General features: G+C 36.6%; 3 protein-coding genes across 3 annotated transcripts; all 3 read right to left on the minus strand.

The window, feature by feature from the left end:
• Positions 1-544: 544 nt before the first annotated feature.
• LOC111490039 (glycerophosphodiester phosphodiesterase GDPD6-like) lies at positions 545-5,674 on the minus strand. Its single transcript, XM_023138474.1, has 8 exons — positions 5,564-5,674; positions 4,346-4,524; positions 3,687-3,870; positions 3,471-3,545; positions 2,720-2,829; positions 2,183-2,401; positions 1,149-1,304; positions 545-940 (listed from the first exon to the last, which is right to left on the minus strand). The coding sequence occupies exons 1-8, from the start codon at positions 5,589-5,591 to the stop codon at positions 695-697; spliced, it is 1,197 nt and encodes a 398-aa protein (XP_022994242.1). The 5' UTR covers positions 5,592-5,674; the 3' UTR covers positions 545-694.
• A 1,034-nt stretch (positions 5,675-6,708) lies between these two features.
• LOC111490040 (ninja-family protein AFP3-like) lies at positions 6,709-9,090 on the minus strand. The gene is made up of 2 exons (XM_023138475.1): positions 7,997-9,090; positions 6,709-7,314 (listed from the first exon to the last, which is right to left on the minus strand). The coding sequence occupies exons 1-2, from the start codon at positions 8,532-8,534 to the stop codon at positions 6,926-6,928; spliced, it is 927 nt and encodes a 308-aa protein (XP_022994243.1). The 5' UTR covers positions 8,535-9,090; the 3' UTR covers positions 6,709-6,925.
• Positions 9,091-16,391: 7,301 nt separating this feature from the next.
• LOC111490350 lies at positions 16,392-17,327 on the minus strand. The gene is made up of 2 exons (XM_023138932.1): positions 17,039-17,327; positions 16,392-16,961 (listed from the first exon to the last, which is right to left on the minus strand). Exons 1-2 carry the CDS (start codon positions 17,210-17,212, stop codon positions 16,530-16,532), a joined length of 606 nt encoding a protein of 201 aa, XP_022994700.1. The 5' UTR covers positions 17,213-17,327; the 3' UTR covers positions 16,392-16,529.
• Positions 17,328-18,411: the final 1,084 nt, after the last annotated feature.

The raw sequence follows: 18,411 nt of genomic DNA on the forward strand, positions 1-18,411 counted from the left end.
ATTATATAAATGCTAAATTAATTAATTAATTAATTATATATAAAATAAAAAATAAAAATAAAACTAATAAAAATTCTCTTACATTGTTTCAAAAGTACAAATTTTTAGGAGTTTTAAAAATAGTTTCAAACTTATACTTTTATAATTTATGCCAGGCGAATAAAATTAATGCTATTTTAAAAAATTTTGGAATGATTATTTTTTTAAAAAAAATTTAGGATATTATTAAAATTGTCTAGAGGACCTTTGAATAAGAAGGGGAGAGTTTTGAAATATTTTTATTAATTTAGTTGAGTCCTGAAATATTTTTATTAATTTAGCCTCCGTAAAATACTCTCCGAGAGTTACATAAATTTGTAATTGTTAGTCATACAAGCTACATAAATCTTTCAAATTTCTACAGGATATTATATAAGTTTGAGCCTTCCAACCCCAATGTCATAAATCAAAACTTGGAAAGCAGCAAGCCAAATAATCAATGAAGAATCTCAAGCTACCCAGGTATAAATAACTGTCATCAAGCAATACAAAGGGCTGAGATCAATGAGCCAACAGTTCTTTTCTTTATTTATTGATCAATGGCCCAGGTATATAATAATATCCTTGTTTTCAATGCAATGCCCCAATTTACCTTGGTCTATAAACAAGTTTCACAATGTTGTTGTCCAAATGAAGCAACCGTATATACTCTGTCCTAACTTCGATACGGATTCAGCATCACAGAAATTTTATGCAATAAATCAGATGCACTCTGTTCTTCAGTATCATTTGGAGGGAGATTAGAGGTCCATTTCTTAAAATGATGGAGACTGCCTGTAAAGTCGGTGAAAATCCCATCGACCCTTATTGTGTTGATCCAGTAATCAAATTCCTCATATGAATCTTGATGAAAGTTGAAATGGACAAAGTTGTGCTCATTTCTGAAAGTATATGGATGGACCTGCAATGAAAACCATGTCAATCAATTAGTGTTTACATATAAACCATGTGACACCATTTCATATCAGTCGCTCGTAAGTGAAATCTAGCAGCCTTTACCATCTATAAGATTCAACTAGTATTTAAATGCAATCATTTCACTTCCCACATGTGCATCCACATTCCATCTCAGTATAAGAATAAAGGACTTGAACGTGAATTATGTTTACCTGTAGGTTATGTGCGTGTGCTCGGGTTACAAGATCTGTAGGTGTTAGCATATAGTTGTTGACAGCAGGGACTATAGTATCCTTCCAAGGTCCAATTCCCACCACATACTTCTTTATGTAATTGAAGTAGCTATCAGAGGTAATTTCCCAATACGTCTGCACATTATCCAATACTATTTTTAAGAAGAAGCTTATTAAGAGCTAAGCCAAGAAAATAATATGAATTATCACAGAAGATTTATCAAAAAGCAGTATAGATCAGATTCAGCAACCACAGGAACATCTAAACTCTTCGGTCTTCTGACTGAAGTTGGATCTACTGTTCGATCGTGAAACCTTCTATGAGACCAAGTACATAATTTGTCTTCAACGGAGAAAAGGGTAGTACATTAAGAGTCAAGACAAGAAATTAATATTAAATTCTCAGAGAAGGTTTGTCAAGAAATCCACAGCAGATTCAGCAATCACAGGAACATCTAATCTCTTTAGTCTTTACACTGAAGTTGGAACTTTTGTTTGATTGTGAACCTTCTATGAGACCACAGCAGATTCAGAAAAGAGTAGTAATTCACACGAACCAAACAAAAACTCATCATGAGGTACTACTTTGATGAGAATATTGTATATCCTTAAGCCCAAGGGAAAGTCCCGTTGGCTAAGGCATGCAGCCTTGAGTAACACTTGCCCCAAAAGGTCGCATGTTCGAATTTTTGGGTAAGTTCAAAGAGGAAAACTCATGATGTCTCCAAAGTTTGGACCTTGGGGCAGGCACAAAATTTTTAAATAAAAAATAAATATGTATATCCTTAACTGGGGCCTTTACATGGAGTTGATCCATGTAACTAGATGCTAAATCGTTTATGATGTTTTCATCTAATGAGAAGTTTGATAAACAACAATGTAGCAGGATTATTTGACTGCCTTCAGCAGAACTATAGCTTCATACTTTTCCGAGACAACATAATATATGTAGCACCAAAATTCAGAAAAATCCACAAACTCAAGAAAAATATCCAAGGAAAGGTTTGAAATACCTGATTTGTGTCCTGTGTTGGAATTGTAGTATCATCGATCAATAAGATCTGGGGCAGGTCTGTAAGATTTGATACGTGTATGATGGAAGTTGGAGCAAATGACTGAATGAAAGCAGGTTGTCTCAACCAATCTTTTGACAAATATGAACCTTTATATCCATATTTCTTTAGAATCTCCACAAACTTGTCCTCAAATATTTTACCATCTCGCCATTTGACCTGTGCACATTTTACCCTTAAGTATTAGGGTTCAAAAGTTTTGCCAACAAGAAACCATTGAGCAACCATTGTACTACAGACACACCGCATGTTAGGGGTTTATTCGAGGATAAATGAGAACTAGACCAACAAGCAATTTACTGCCCTTAGGGTCAAACCTATATTTGCCAACAGCATCGTCATTAAAAAGGCATCACAATCTTCAAAATATCAAAACCCTTGTAGGAAACCAAATTGCAGAAAACAGTAGAACGGTGGTTTTATAGGTAGCTTCAGAAAATGTTCAGTAAGTACTTCCTTTTGTACAAGGAAACTTACACGCTGGTTAATGAATACTGGATTTTTAATCTCTGGGTATATTCCAACAACTCTCGGTGCATCAAGTGCAATTGCAATGAAGTCCTCAAAAGTTATTATAGAAAATTTTCCTGAGTTCATCATTTAGAGAACATGTTTTGATTAGTATCATGCAAAAGACTAGGCTCCAGAGATAAAGTAAAATATCCTCTCTATAACGAGGAATCAGAGTTCAAGAGAGAACTAAGCTCAACAAAATATTTCAAGTAGATGACAAGGCATTTTTCATTATGCTAAAGGGGCAAATGGGTTATGTCACAGGAATTCGATTTTAGATTTTACCTGATATCATAATAGAAGATCACCATCTAATCATTTTGAAGGAGTTGGTGGTAATCCAAGACAAATACACACCAACCCAAAAAAAAAACAAGCGACCATAAAGTGAACATCAATAAGTGTGGAAGTAAATATCAATGTGGATTATGGCTAATTCAAACCCCTACCCGTTCAACTCCACTATTAGTCTTTTCATGTGCCTCACACTTAATTTTGGTGAGCATCAATCAAACCTAGGCATGAGCTGAATGAAAACCAGTGTATATTTTGATCCAGTAAAGTTGGTATGTTGTTTGGTGCAAATCTAACCACAATATTATTCAGTTGTACATTAGGAAAGTAATAACATTTAGAGAAGAACAAACGATAGAGCTTGTTGGGAAACTAATAAACTTGAACAAAGAAAAGGATGCTTAAAGAAGAGATCTAATACCATTATATTGTTGATCTCTGAAAGGAAACCTCTGCTTCACCTTCAATGACTGTAATTCTTTCAGTGTGAAATCAACTGCATATAATCAATTAGAACCCATAAAAATACCATGAAATCAGATTGCAGCATAAGAACCCTAAAAGAGGTTTAAAGGAATAAGAAATAGGGGGAGTTGTAAAATACACATGCATAAAATTGAATATGCAGCCACTGTACCAGTGAAAAACCCAGTGATGTTAACTCCTTGGACATCATATGTTCTCCTACGATTGGCAAACTTTTTATACTTTCCAACATCAGTAGTCTGATCAAGCGTTACATCATGGAAGCAAATAAGAACTCCATCTTTGGAAGATAAGACGTCGGTCTCAATGAAGTCTGCACCTTCTTCTATAGCTCTCTGAAATAATTAGTTAAAAGCAGAGTATTAAGACATAGAAGAGAAAAATTGAGTATACAAAGCACATAATTCGACTTCTCTGCACAAGAGCATATGATAAAAACAAGAATAAAGCTCAGTGCCTACAAATTCCATGTATCTATGGTTGTGACCCACGAGCCTCAAGGTGTAATAATAGGGAACTTTACTAATATGCAATATATAGTGTTGTATTCTCAAAATCTAATACCCTGTTCGGACTGACTTTCTAACTACTTAAAAAAGTGTTTTGTGCACAAAAATTACTTTTTAAAGTCATCCAAATAGACCTTAACAAACAGATTATGTGGTCTCCAATTCCATGCAAATGCAAACATATACTTAACATTGATCTGACTAGTTTGCCGTTAATGTTTTAGTACCATCATCATGTGCAAAACAATTTCAAAAGTTAAGTGAACAAGAAGTTGGAAAGAATACAGTTAGATGTGCCCACCTTATACGCAGGAAGAGTCTCTTCTGGAAATTCTCCATTTGAACCTCGATGAGCAATATTATATGGACGAGTGGTTTGAAGAGGATGCCTACTTCCTTCAGGTAATCTACTAGGAAGTGGGTAAAAAGGCCTTGCAGCACACCCAACAATAAGTAGTACCAACATAGGAATAGTGAAGCCTGCCGCATCAAAGAAACAAAAGATCAATAATCAATTGTTAGCCAAAAGTTTGGCATGCTTTAGAAAGAAGTGAACACTTGACCATCCTGTAGTGTAGGAAGGATATCAGAAAACTTGAAGCTGTGGTGTGCCTGGGGTCAAATTTCCAGCACACTAAATGTTCATTGATAGGCATTTGAAGTACCGTTAATGAAACAACATTCCAATTTAAAGACTATTTTCCACATAGGCTCATTATTTGGGGGACAGAATTGATCAAATTTTGTCTGGCAACGCATCAAGACTGAAATTTCACAAAGTTAATATTGACAATGCATATACAAAGAGGCTGATCATGAAATTTAGGTGTTTATCTTCACAATTCGGGCTATGTTATCCTTGAATGGAGTAATCGAGACTGCTTGTGATCTAATATATAAAGATGCAGATTCTTCAGTATACCTGAACATAAGCACTTGCATCAAATACAATGAGCTGCTCTTCAAATGCATAAGTACCAACTCAGAAACCTCAGTGCATAGGTACTGAGGCAATAATTTTGCAGAAACAAGTACGGCTTTTCCACAAGGCAATGTCACAGAGAAATGCCTTAAGGAGTTATCATAGTTACATTTCCAACCATGCAGACGTTATTCTGAGTGCGAGAATGTCATGTTATCAAACAAAAAACAAGGGGCCTCGTGATGTAAATTCGTGAAACTGTAAGTAGAATACTCAACATGGCTAATCAAAGAGCAAACCCGTGAGAGAAAAGAAACAAAAACAAACAATCTTCATCATAAGCGGTTCAAATCTCGACTCAATGACCAAATCTATCAGTTCCAAATCAAACATTCAATTCCAAAAAATTCCAGCTCTAAATGAAATTAAAAAGAAAAAAAAAAAATCGATCCCCACGGAAATGACAGAAAATAAAAATTGAAATGGTTGAAGGTGAAAAAAAAAAAAAAAAAAAACAGTCGGGGATGAATTATAGTCATGGATCGTGATAGAGAGATTGAAAACAGAAAAAAAAATGTATCAGAAATTGGAGCTTACAGGGTGCGGCGCCCAGGAATTTGCCCATTTCCCTGTTTCTTCGTCTTCCTTCTGTCTTTCAAATTTTCAGACGGAATAAATTCATTCTCTGGTTTGATCCCTTTGTACAAGGCTTATGCATTTTCGACTCCTTGACGTTGGATCCGCCGTGATGCTCGAGAATATTCTCTTTCTCGTGATTATGTTTCACACTTTATTTTAATTATTTTAAACGTTAAAAATAATTTGGTATCTAATGGGATAAGAAACTAAGCTAGACAATTAAACTATGGAATACGAATTTGAATTCTTAATTGAGTAAATTATGTTCACTCTTAATAATAAAATAATATTTATTGATAATTTTCCCTCTAATTATTGTAAACCATTCAACTAGGAGAAGTAGGAGAATAGAAAAATTACTGCTTGATGTTATGCCATCAAATATTTGTTTAAAGTTTAAATTCCAGACTGATAATATTAGAAATTTGAATCAACTCTGTTAAATCATTAATTCTATAATATAGAAGGAAGAATGCTACTGTTAATACCAATTAATACATTCACTACTATTTTAAGTGAAATAGTTAAATTCTTAAACATCTAAAAGAAATATTGTCAAACATTAATAGCCATGCAATTAACAATATCATTAGTTATTCTGTCGAGATTTATCACCTTAAAAAAGAAACACGGATCAAAATTCATATATCTTTACACGTGGCAAAAATATATTGGATGAAAATTTGGCGAGAAGTCGTTGGATTTTTCCTTTTTTATCTACTTGGTTTAGATATTGGGCAATGGAGGAAGTGGGGTCCACGTAATGAGGGTGTGTCACACAATGATTGGCTGATAGTCACTAGAAAGAAGCTTGCGGTTACACTTTCTTAAGAATGAAATTTCAAGTCATTATTTATTTATTTAAATTTAATTTGTAAGCCCACACTCGAAACTACGATTTGCACATCACTGAAGTAGATTAGAGGGGTTTTTCCGGTATACCAGTCATTTGTTAAACAACCGAGAAATGTGAGATTTATTTATTTTTTTTAATTAATCATGCATTAATATTGATACTGCTCAGCACTTTGATATACTTATTTAATAATTGATTAGGAAGCTGAGATCTGGAGCTGCATCAAGAGTTCTAAAAGAAGTTGACGAAGCAGGAAATGGTGTGACAATAATTTCATTAACTCGATGTGGGGAATCCTCATTGTTGGCGGTGCTCTCCTTAATTTTTCCCTAATAAAACCAAACAGCCAAAGGAGGAAATCAGAAGAAAAAAACATTTCAAAATTCAACAAGTTTCTTCTTTTTCCCTTGTACTTTCCTGAAAGAAAAAGGGGCAACAGGAGCAATTAAGCAACTAAAAGAGAGTTACAATGAAAATGAAGTACAGCAAACGTGAATGTGCTTCATGGGGTTGGCCACTTCCCTCCCACCAGCATGTTTCACAAACTCTGCAGGTGTAAGAAAGCTTCCATGGCACACACACACTATGCAAACTTGTCCCTTCATGTACTTGTATAAAAACCCTTCTATCTTCCTTCCGTTTGGCCCATCCCCGATTGTAGTTACGCTCGGCATCGTTCGCATCACATCCATCCCTCCATCCCCTTCCATCAATCCCTTGGAAACTCTACATCTCTTAGCTGCATTCGTCCCTGGTTTTTCTCTTGATGCCATTGTTTGCGGCTCTCTGTCACTTGACTCCAGTGATGACTGTGAAGTGGATGACCCCTTAGTTGATCCCACACTTCCATGTCCTGTCAATGCAAATCTAACCGTTAATACCACCTAATCCTATTGTTTCAGAACCTAATTTAAATTGTGACCGAGATCTAACTTCGTCGAATCCTTCACACCCAGGACAATCAGTACAATTACATACTGAGTGAAACTTAGGAATTTTGATCAATATTCCCTTGCTTCAATGATTCAGTTATAAGATCTCTGATGCTAAAGAGTACGAACACAACCAAAACCCCATTTGCCTACTCATTGTATGCCTAAGCTGACGAGCAAATCCCCAATGATTTTCAAAGGATCAACAAAATTACAATTTTCCAAGCGTACATGCAAGAGGTTTATCGGCAACATAAAACAAAGTAACGCTACTGTGGTATCAGCATCAACAAACACTTGATGATGAATTTTCACCGTCAAAGGTGAAATAATTATTTCGAGCTTCCTGCTAAAACATCGTTAGTTAGCCAATAAAGTGCTTATACTTCCTTTTCCATTTCATCTCATGAATCACCCATAAATTTTCAACTCTCAAAAAAAAAAAAAAAGCAGAGAGGAAAAAGAGTTTTGATTAAACCAAGAGAGTGAAGATTAATGAATTCAAAGAACATCGACCTACATCAGACCTGAAAACCAGTTGATCATAAAGTCATAGAACTTAGTGAACAAAGAAATCAAAAAGGGGAAAGAGCAGGGGCATGCCTTCAATTGTATAATTTTGGGAAAGGCTTCCTTGTGTGGATTTGATCTTATCAGTCGCACGACATACCGCTGGACTTCTCGCTGCAGAAGCGGCAGCCCAAGCCGCCACTTCAGACGGAGACGGCGGTGCAGCCGCTGCCTTCTCATCCTCCGCCGCAGCTGCTCTGCCACTCCTCTGCTCCGCCAGTCTCTTTTTGGCCTCCATCCTCCTCATCAATTGCAACTCCTTCAGTTTAATCCGACCCAGTTGGTCCGTCTCGGCCGGAAAAGAACAAGATCTCGCCAACGAAAGAAACGAACGCTGTTGCCCCTGCATATCCCATTTCCACGTCTCAGCGTTCTGAGAAATCACTCCAATAACCGAAGACGATCGTGTTAACGAACTTTCCTTCAATTTCGGACAATAAATTCCCCCTAGAGAGAGTCCAAGAGTAAGGTCCGGTTGTTCAGAGGTAGACACCTTCGTTTCTCCGTTCATCTCCGGCGAGAGTCTGAGCATCAGGTCATCCCCAAATCCACCACTGATTGCATCCCCCATCGAACAAAAACAACCAAACCCACTTCTCCAATTCGAGCCTACACACAAAACCCAAATGGAATTCAACCCAGAACCCCAAAAATCAAGATATCCACATGGGGAAAAACCTCAGAGAGGAGGAGGGCGTCGAAAGAGACGATTGAAATCGAGAGAGAAGAGTAACCCAGAAAGGGGAAATAAGTAAAGAAGAAGAAAAGAGAGGGGAAATGGAAATGGAGGTTTCATGGGGGAGGAAAATGGGAAGAATCCACGTGGAGATCAGTGGTGAGGGGTTCACATCGTGTATGATTAGAGTGAAACGAAGGTTCTGGTGAGTGTGTTTCTCAAGTTGCAGGTTGAGGCTCCAATCATCCACTCCCACCACCTCCAACTACCCCTAATCCTCGCCCTTCTCCAACTTCTGGCACCTGTTGCTCTTGCTCTTACTTTTCCTCTTTCAGACTCTTTATGTAATTTTCATCCACAGTTCGTCTCACAATTTCTTGTTTAAACTTTGTTTTGCTATTGCCACGCCTAAATTCAATTTACTTCAAATCATTTCGATTTCTTCCCTTTGTACCTTGATTGTAACAATTTCATTGGTATGTGTTATGGTGGTTCAAGTTGGGTTTTTGAGTTCATTAATGTGGTAGCTAGGCATCAAACTTGAAACCTTCAACTTGAAGGAAGGTACAGAGTATTTTATTCATTTAAGTATATTTGAATCTATACTTCGGCTTCTTTTAATTTTTCTTTTTAAAGAGAACTACAAATGTAAAGGTGAGCTTTTGGAGTTACGAAGGGAGAGGGGCATTCAGGAAACTGGGGTCTGACTCTCGGTGCGCTCGTCTACCTGACCACGTGGCCTTTTATTAAGGATCTTGTAGCGTCCCCTGTTCTTTTCTCTTTCCCCCTTCATCAAAGTTCCTTCATTTTTAACAATATAATACACTGTTTCCATAATTCCTTTATATTATAACCTTTTTAGAGCTAAAAAAAGCCCCCTTTTTTTTTTTTATCTCTTTAATAAAACAAGTGGTATCTATAAATATATTATATTATTTTTGTACTTTGAAGTTTTTGCTTTTTTTTCTATATAAAATAAAATTATGAATATGTTTATAAAACACATCTTACAAGCCTGTAAAGGTTCTAATACTTAATTTTTAAGCTTTTGAGAGATTATATTTTATTTATACTTTATACATAAAAAAAATTATGGTTTATGGTAATTCTTCAATTATATTATTCTATTAATTTGGTCATATCATTTTTTTTTCATTGATATGTTCCAAAAAATAAAGGTTAAATATGTCTTCTTTTTTTTATCCCTTTTTAAACGAAAAATGCGAGGGATAGCAGAAATCCATTTTAACACTTCCGTTAGCTTCTAACGTATTCTTGACCTTTTCTTTGAGGTTGCAACGTTGCGCCGTTTAGTTTCGCGTTAACAGACGGTCGCGTAGAATAGGGTGAAAAATCTCGTGGCGCCACGTGGGCATTTTGATCTGACGTGGGGACAGCAGAGATGAGGCAAGTTGAGAGCGATTTACAAGATTAAAAAAGGATAAAAAGGAAAAATCATAAATAGAAAACACACGTGGCGCAAAAGGGAGGAGATAAAATGGGAACCACATACTGCCACTTGGCAAGTTGCATGCTACATGTCAGAAAAGGTCTCGTACGGAACGACGAAGCATCTACTTGATTTGTCCCCATATCGGACATGGTTGTCACAAGATTCCAGGCTGGTGCCTCACACGCGCGAACTGTCGAGTATGGACCACTTCCACTTTCTTTTTTCTTTCTAAACTACTATCTCTACCTTCTATCTACCACAAGTTATTCAATGTACGGTTCCAAATTTTTCAAAAAATTATGTTGATATTATTCAAGAATAATTGAATGTGGATAATTCAATGTCGATGATATTAATAAAACGTAAACTTCAATTTTATATTCGTGATTTTAAATAAATGTCCTTAAATAATTGATTAGGAAGGAACATGTGAGAGAATTGAGTATTATGGTCAAGACGATCCTATGTCATCATTTAAATCCATTATTTAATATTTTTTTGGAAACCAAAAGCCATTATTATTATCATTATTTTACATAAATTAGTACAGTTAAAAGCATTATTAATTCAATGAATAGGCAATAAACAATTAGATAACCAACATGGCTATAAAATAACTTTCACATTATATTTATTCTTTTCTAATGCTTCATTTGATTATTAATGATAAAATAATAGTTTAATATAAAAGATGATTTTCTACCAATAGATATTTAAGTATGAAATGATCTATTTATAGTTCCATTGGATACTAAATTTGACTTGATACGAAAAGAGTTTATAAATACATAATTATTTAATTGAATTTTAAAAATGTAAACATCACCACGAATATACGATATTTAAATAATACAATAAATATAAATAATAAAAGTGTTTAGCTTGCCTATTCAAATTTTTAAAAAATGATAAATATTATGACAAGTTGTAAATATATATATATATATGTATACCATTTTATTAGATGATTTTAGTACAAAAACCAAGCAATTTTTTTTTTTTTTTTTTTTTTGGAACATATAAAGATTTGTTGACATAACCATAGACAACATAAAGTGGTCATATAGGATGGAATAATGAAGACCTGGTAATTATTAAACCAAACACATACACATATTCCCCACGATAAAGTATGGGCAAGTTGATTTAAATTATTGTTCTAAAAAAAATTGATTTAAATTATATATGGTGGCAATTGATCCATTAACATCAGATCAAGTTACAACTTGATATATGCAATCTAATTAAATTGATTAAGCTAACAATGGTGCAATTTGATTAATTATGTAACTAAAGCATATCTTATCCCATTTAATTAAATGGAAAATCATGTTAATTGGATTAAACACTTAGTTATTGATCTCTATCTTACTTTTTGTTGAACGGTGTATAAAATTATTTTTATGACTATTGGTTTTATTTAATTTATTTTTTGTTATTAAAAAAAAACTTTATAAACGACCAACTTCATTCAAATTTCGTGATTGACAGTGATCAAAAAGAAATATATAAACCATTGATGATGGTTTTATCGTCATTTTATTTGAGCATTTTCCTAGTAACAAAAGGATAACATTTTTTAGTGATCTAAATAAAAAAATTTGATTAGGTCTAGAAGTCCCTTTTTAGTCCAATTTGGTAATTGCTTCTTGATATTCATTTATTTATAAGCCTATTTAATATATAACCGCACATCTTTAATATAAACTCAGTAGCTACTGTGTATTACTTATTATTATTTATTTAAACAACACATTAAATGAAATTGATATTTTCAACAAATCTTATCTTTTATTATTGAAAAATAATTATAAAAGTTTTTGGAAGAAAAAAGAAAGAAGGAAAGGAAGTTTTTTTTTTTGGTTGAGTGTTAAGTTTGGTGGAAGTTTTTGTATGATGAAAATACAAAAAGGAATGGTCTTTGTGATGGAGTGGATGATAGTTTGTTAAATGATTCATTACCCTTCTCTTGAAATTGTGCAATTTCAATCAACTCTCCTCACTAACTTCAGTCTACTCTCACAGAGCTCTCTTCTTGACCTACGTTTTTCTATCTTTTGCACATGCTTTCTCTTCTCTTACTAATTTCTTGAGCACATGGTTTCCTTTTCATTACTTCCACTTCTCTATTCTTTGGTCCATCAAACTTATGATAAAACTCCAAAATATCTCATGATTTTCCACAACAATTATGACCATCTATCTCATCATCTTTGCCCCTTTTCTTCCATCAAAATCAAACTGGTTTCAGTCCCTCTCAAGCTTTTCAGTCTTCCAAGTCTCCACGTTTCTCTCTTCCACTGCTTTGAGTATCTTGGAGAAGTCGGGCTTTCTTTGCTTTTCGCTCTTTTATGGGTTTTCGTTTCACAATTTGGGCTTCCGTTTCTGTCCCAAATTGCCAATTCACACATCTATGTTTATAGGGTCACTTTCCAGGCTTTAAGCTGTAAAAGCAAGGCAGTGATGATGGATCAGCAGAACGCCTATTTTCAGGTATTAACACATCCCACTGTCTCAAAAAAAAAAAAAAAGTAACGACTCTTCATATGTTTTGAATATTCATAATCTTTACAGGAAGGAACTATTTCAGTCATCAGCTTTTTTTTTTTTTGACAGATTATATCCTAAATTTAGAAAGTGGAGTCCATAAAGGTTTAAAGACTTAATCTTAGGATAAATGGCAAAATAAATGATGATTGAAGCGAGTGAAATGTACTTTTCTTATACAAGTTGTAATTGTCATATGGCAGAAGAACAAAGCAAGGCACCAATGCATCAAAGTTTGCACTGCACAATCAGCATGCCATTCTTGAAGTGAGAAAGCAAAAAAGAATTCTTTCTCTGGGGAGGAAGGTAGTGTTCTAGTTTTGAAGGTCTTACCAAGTGTTTTGGGTTTCAGTTCATATTTCCATCTATTTTAGGTGAAAAAGAAAAAAAAAATCTACTTCAAAGAAGAAAAAAAAAGAAACATTCTCATCGATTACAACATTACCAAGAGAGAAAAAAAATTGAAACTTCTTATCCGAAATTGAAGAGAGTTATAACAAGCTCAGAAATAGAGATAAGTTATGAGCTAAAGAATTGCTGCACCTTCGTTAACTCTCTCATATTGCCATAAGATCACCATAATTCCGCATGAGAAGGATGGATCCTGCAAACATTCCAGCTGCACGAAGCAATTTCTGCAACAACAAAGAGGAAGTTGAAATGCAGTTCTGCATAATTGAATAATACTAAAATATAAGCAAAAATGACAAAGATACATCTCGTGATGTTCATACAAAAAAAGAATTCACATAACCATGAATTTACTCTCTGAAATCTTACTCGAACAATATTTCTCCCAAGTGCTAAATAATGAAATAAGGCAGTAAAAATGCTCTGTTACAACTAATTCTAGGCACGCATCCCTCTTCTTCTTCGAAAGAAAAAATAGCAGAAGTAAAAAGAGAGAGGGAGATAGATTTGCTGAAGACTTTTGTGGTTAAAATGAGATGATTGTTTCTTCTGAACAAATTTACCTATTGAATGTATTCAATCAACTAATGAAAACGTGTAAATCTAAATAAGGAAAATCTCAGGTTTTATCTAACAATCTCCTCCTAAAACTGTATTCAATCAACTAATGAAAACGTGTAAATCTAAATAAGGAAAATCTCAGGTTTTATCTAACAATCTCCTCCTAAAACTTGTGGTATATCTACTCCGATTTGAGCTCTATGGCTCGGTGTCCCTGGCGGCATGTCTTCCAGACTCCACATCGGCCAGCTCTTCTTCGAGCTGGCGCGCTGCCAGTCCAGGTGGTTCACCTCTTCCTAATAGGTCTTCCATCCTCCAGTACCTAGCCGAGAGGTTGACTGGTTGCTCTATCTCCAACTCTAGGATGTAACCAGTCCAGGTGGTTCACCTCTTCCTAATAGGTCTTCCATCCTCCGGTACCTAGCCGAGAGGTTGACTGGTTGCTCTATCTCCAACTCTAGGATGTAAAGGTGGTTTGCCGTGCACCAAACTTGCGTGAGCAACCGTCGTCGATCATCGCAGATCCTAAGTAGCCCGCACTTGATAGAAATGTGGCAGCCGGCCTTATCGAGTTGAACCAGGTTCACAATATTAGCCTTTGTTATGCACAATTGGAGCTCTTCCTCGGGTTCGAGGCTCACCGGAGCAGTTATGCGCCGTCGTCGATTACCTCCGTGGATTTGGGGAACTCTTCCTCGGGAAGAGGGACGTCAGGTAGGGATTGAACGCCATGAAAAGAACCAGCTCATCCTCTCCTCGGATTGAACCACATGGGCCTTCTCGGCCGTCTCCTTGTTCCTAAGCTTGCTCCAGCAATTCTTGCTCAAGTGACCTCTCTCTTCCCACAGTACGAGGCACTGAATTGGCCCGTCATCAGTGACTCCTTTTGTGATCCGCCTCTTTCCCCCGCATGCGCCTGAAGCGTTTAAGCCATTTCTCCTCAATGAGGAGTAGATGACCCTCATTTTGTCGACAGCTGAAGCTGTTAGCGAGCCCCGTGATCCACATTGAAAAATCATCGACAGATTCGCCGTCCTCCTTAAAGCGGGATCTCCAAGAGCTCCTCTTCCTTCCACAACTGCGGTGCGCGTTTGGTGGACAACGTGCCATAGCCACTTGAGCCCACACAATGTGTGTATTTTCACGCTTTGCATTTTCTTCTACTCGAACTTGAGACCTGTGTGTTGTTAGATCAACACTCTAACCACTTGAGCTATTCAACTTAACTGTAGATAAAATTGGCTCCTCCGAAATGATATACCACTGATGGTTTCAACCTGACTCTGATACCACTTGTTGACTCTGGCGATTCGGAGGAAAATGTCGACGAAAAAACTGGCCGAAGGTTTCTTCGTTAGAAAAAATAGCAGAAGTAAAAGGAGAGAGAGATTTGTTGAAGACTTTGGTATGAGGTGTTTGTCAAATGGTCAAACAAAACAAATGTATTCAATCAGAAAACATGTAAATCTCAGGTTATATCTAACAGAATTGCCACAACTCACGTATTAACATTTCAAACGCAAAGGAGCCTTTATATTTTTGAAGCATAGAGAAGCAAATTAGTATCATTCTTCAAATCATTAGACAAGGTGTAAACAATTTTACCTTTGGTACGTTTTCATTAAGATGCAATCCTCTAAAGATCCAAACAAGGTGCCAACCGCGAGGCTAAAAAATGACGTTGGCTTGAGAAAACCTTTGAGGCATAAGCCTCAAAAGCTTTGTAAAATATTTTATTTCTTTAATTATAACGGCAAGGATAACTTAAGTCTACTAGTGTCGGACTCCAAAATGAGCATTTCCATTAAAGGATCGACATTCTGTAATCTGGAGCCGGAAATGAACAAAAATCTCATGATTTCACAAACTTCCTCAGATACCGAATAGAGAAACAAATAAAAACAATAAAAACGTTGAGCCCAGTCCTATAAATCAAACTAAGAAGTTTTGCGGGGAAAGTCCGGATTAAGAAGGACGAAATAATTTTTGAATTGAAATCAAAATGATCAGAAGAGTACCATGTTCAAGGCCCACTTTTCCTCGTCATGAACCTGGGAATTGAAAAAAGATTTCACCGTCTCCACCGAATTAGCTGTTCCGGAAAAGATAAAATTCTTCACCTTCTTCACCGAACTCGAAGCGTCACCCATTTTCGCTTGTACTACAGAGAGGAAGGCGTGTGAGGGCGTTAGGGTTTTGGGTTTCTGGGGTGTGGTTGCAAGTCTACAGGAATTGGCTTGTGGGCTTGTGGGCTTGTACAGCAAGTTTACGAATTTACCCTCAACTTGAAAAATTGTTGAAGTTTTCACCATTTCATAAAATTTCGTTTAATATATCGTTCAATATTCTCAAATGAATTTTAAAATATTTGGCTGGCATATTGCCAAGTTTTCATCGATCTGGATACACAAACAGAAATGAAAAATTTGTTGGGATGAAATTGAAATAAGAGGTGAGATGGGATGAGAAAGTCTTTCCCTTCTCTGCCTCACTCCACCCATAGACATTTTATAAAATGTTTCTATTTAATTGTTGTGTGTGTGTTTTTTTAAAAAAAATTTATTTACATGAATAAATGTTTACAAATTTAATTGAGTAAGGAGAGTGAGAGAAATTAGTGGTAATCTTTATGTTTTTCTCTATTTAATTTTGAACAAAGGCATATATTTATTCTTGATCGTTCTAAGTCCGAATATAGTATATATATATATATATATATTTGTATGTGTGTGTTTTTGTTTTCTTCATATCGAATTTGATGTAAATTTGAGACAGCAATATTTCCGATAACATATCGCCATTTTAATCCGATGGAAAATGATGAAATTCAATAATTGCAGATTACAAACGACGACGTGAGATAAGGAAACATGATACTGCGTACAGTTCCATTGGCCGGGAAACTCCAACAACGGAGTTCAATTCGATCTCTGCAAATTGGACACCAAATTCGACGCAGCAAAAGCCGCGGAGCCGCCCATGACGGAGACCAGAGCTGCCGCCGCCTGCAACACAATTTCCCAAACAGTGTCCTCCGGCACCAAATACACACACGAAGGCCCTAAAAGCAACAACCCTAAGCTCAGGCTCAGCAGCGCCCCGGGAGTTCCCGGATCCGTCGCCGCCGATAAGATCCCCAGCTCCTCAGCCTTGGACAGAAGTCCTAATTTCTCAATCGACGACAGAGATAACCCAGCCTTCTCCGCCGCAGACAGCAGCCCGGCCTTCTCCGCTTTGCTCAGGAGCTTCAATTGCTCCACTCTTGTCAGTAGCTTAATCGGCGGCGATGTCGACAGCGAGATGCTGCTCCTTGGCCCTTTCTCACCGAGAGGGAACACCGTGGAGTTTATCTGCAGAATTTGGGTCTTCAGTGTTGGATTTACCAGAATTGAATACGAATTGACAATAAGTTGAAAAAGAAATTGACCTTCTTGGAGCCGAGGGTTTTGAGAGCAGAAGAGGGAGGTTTCTCGGCGGCCATGGCGTGTACATGGAGAGGCGAGAAGGTAGAAGGATTTTGATTTTTTGACTTGGTTTTGGGTGGATAAGAGTAGATGAATGAAGCCGCTCTGTTGCTGCTGGTTAATGATGCGACCTCCATGACTGCGAGTCTCTAACGGAGTGCGAAGAATGGTGATGGATAGAGCGAAATGGGAGAATTCTTTGAGGAATTTCGTTTTTGCCAGAGGTCCGTACCATGGAAATGAATGGAGGTAGTTGGATTAGTTTTCAGAATTGGATATTGGATTATCCACGCGTATTCTTTTTGTTGGTGCCACTTGGTTGGACTGCTTTTCTCTCTCATTCTCTTATCAAAGGGTGAAAACTACAATTTTTCAAGTTGAGGGTAAAATTCGTAATCTTGCTGCAAAACCCCACAAGCCAATTCCTCTAGACTTCCAACCAGACCCAAGAAAACCAAGGCCCTGTAGCCCTCTTACGCCTTCCTAAGATATAATATCTTTTCTCATTCTTAAAATGTAGTAAAGATGAAAATAACTGATGCTTCGAGTTCGGTAAAGAAGGTGAAGAATTTTATCTTTTTCGGAACAGCTAATTCGATGGAGACGGTGAAAACTTGTTTCAACTCCCAGATTCGCGACTGAGCTTGAGTTGCAAGAAAACTCACTTAGTGATGTTGTAGCAGATATTCATGAAACTCTTGAGACTATTGCTGAGGAACCAGATGTGAAGTAAGGTTCCAAGACCACGAAACAAGTGGGAGTTGAGCTTGAATTGCAGGGAAACTCATCTAGTGATGTTGTAGCAGATACTCAAGAAATTTCTAAGACTACTGTTGAGGAACCAGCAGTCGAGCAAGTGACACCTGAACCGGTGTTGAGAAGATCATCCAGTACTATCAGAGTACCAGATATATATGTACTTTTTGTATTCTTTGTATTCTCTCTTATTGTGTAAAAATATAAATGCTTTAGGGTTTAGGGTTTAGGGGTTTGGGGTTTAGGGGTTTAGGGGTTAGGGTTTAGGGTTTAGGGTTTAGGGGTTAGGGTGTAGGGGTTAGGGTTTAGGGGTTAGGGTTTAGGGTTTAGGGTTTAGGGGTTAGGGGTTAGGGTTTAGGGTTTAGGGTTTAGGGTTTAGGGTTTAGGGTTTAGGGTTTAGGGTTTTAGGGTTTTAGGGTTTAGGGTTTAGGGTTTAGGGTTTAGGGTTTAGGGGTTAGGGTTTAGGGGTTAGGGGTTAGGGTTTAGGGTTTAGGGGTTAGGGTTTAGGGTTTAGGGTTTAGGGTTTAGGGTTTAGGGTTTAGGGTTTAGGGTTTAGGGTTTAGGGTTTAGGGTTTAGGGT

Source organism: Cucurbita maxima, unplaced genomic scaffold (assembly GCF_002738345.1).
Source record: "Cucurbita maxima cultivar Rimu unplaced genomic scaffold, Cmax_1.0 Cma_Scf00015, whole genome shotgun sequence".
In the NCBI taxonomy this organism is placed as follows: domain Eukaryota; kingdom Viridiplantae; phylum Streptophyta; class Magnoliopsida; order Cucurbitales; family Cucurbitaceae; genus Cucurbita; species Cucurbita maxima.

Bases quoted from the DNA above. Each gene is read 5' to 3' on its own strand.
- LOC111490039 (XM_023138474.1), bottom strand. From the start codon at position 5,591: ATGGGCAAATTCCTGGGCGCCGCACCCT. The intron at 3,546-3,686 runs GTACAGTGGCTG...GATTATATGCAG, and splicing joins CATCACTGGGTTTTTCACTG to TTGATTTCACACTGAAAGAA. The intron at 1,305-2,182 runs GTATTTCAAACC...GATAATGTGCAG, and splicing joins CAACACAGGACACAAATCAG to ACGTATTGGGAAATTACCTC.
- LOC111490350 (XM_023138932.1), bottom strand. From the start codon at position 17,212: ATGGAGGTCGCATCATTAACCAGCAGCAACAGAGCGGCTTCATTCATC. The intron at 16,962-17,038 runs GTCAATTTCTTT...CAAATTCTGCAG, and splicing joins AAACCCTCGGCTCCAAGAAG to ATAAACTCCACGGTGTTCCC.
- LOC111490040 (XM_023138475.1), bottom strand. From the start codon at position 8,534: ATGGGGGATGCAATCAGTGGTGGATTTGGGGATGACCTGATGCTCAGA. The intron at 7,315-7,996 runs GCATGCCCCTGC...TTGCATTGACAG, and splicing joins CCAAAATTATACAATTGAAG to GACATGGAAGTGTGGGATCA.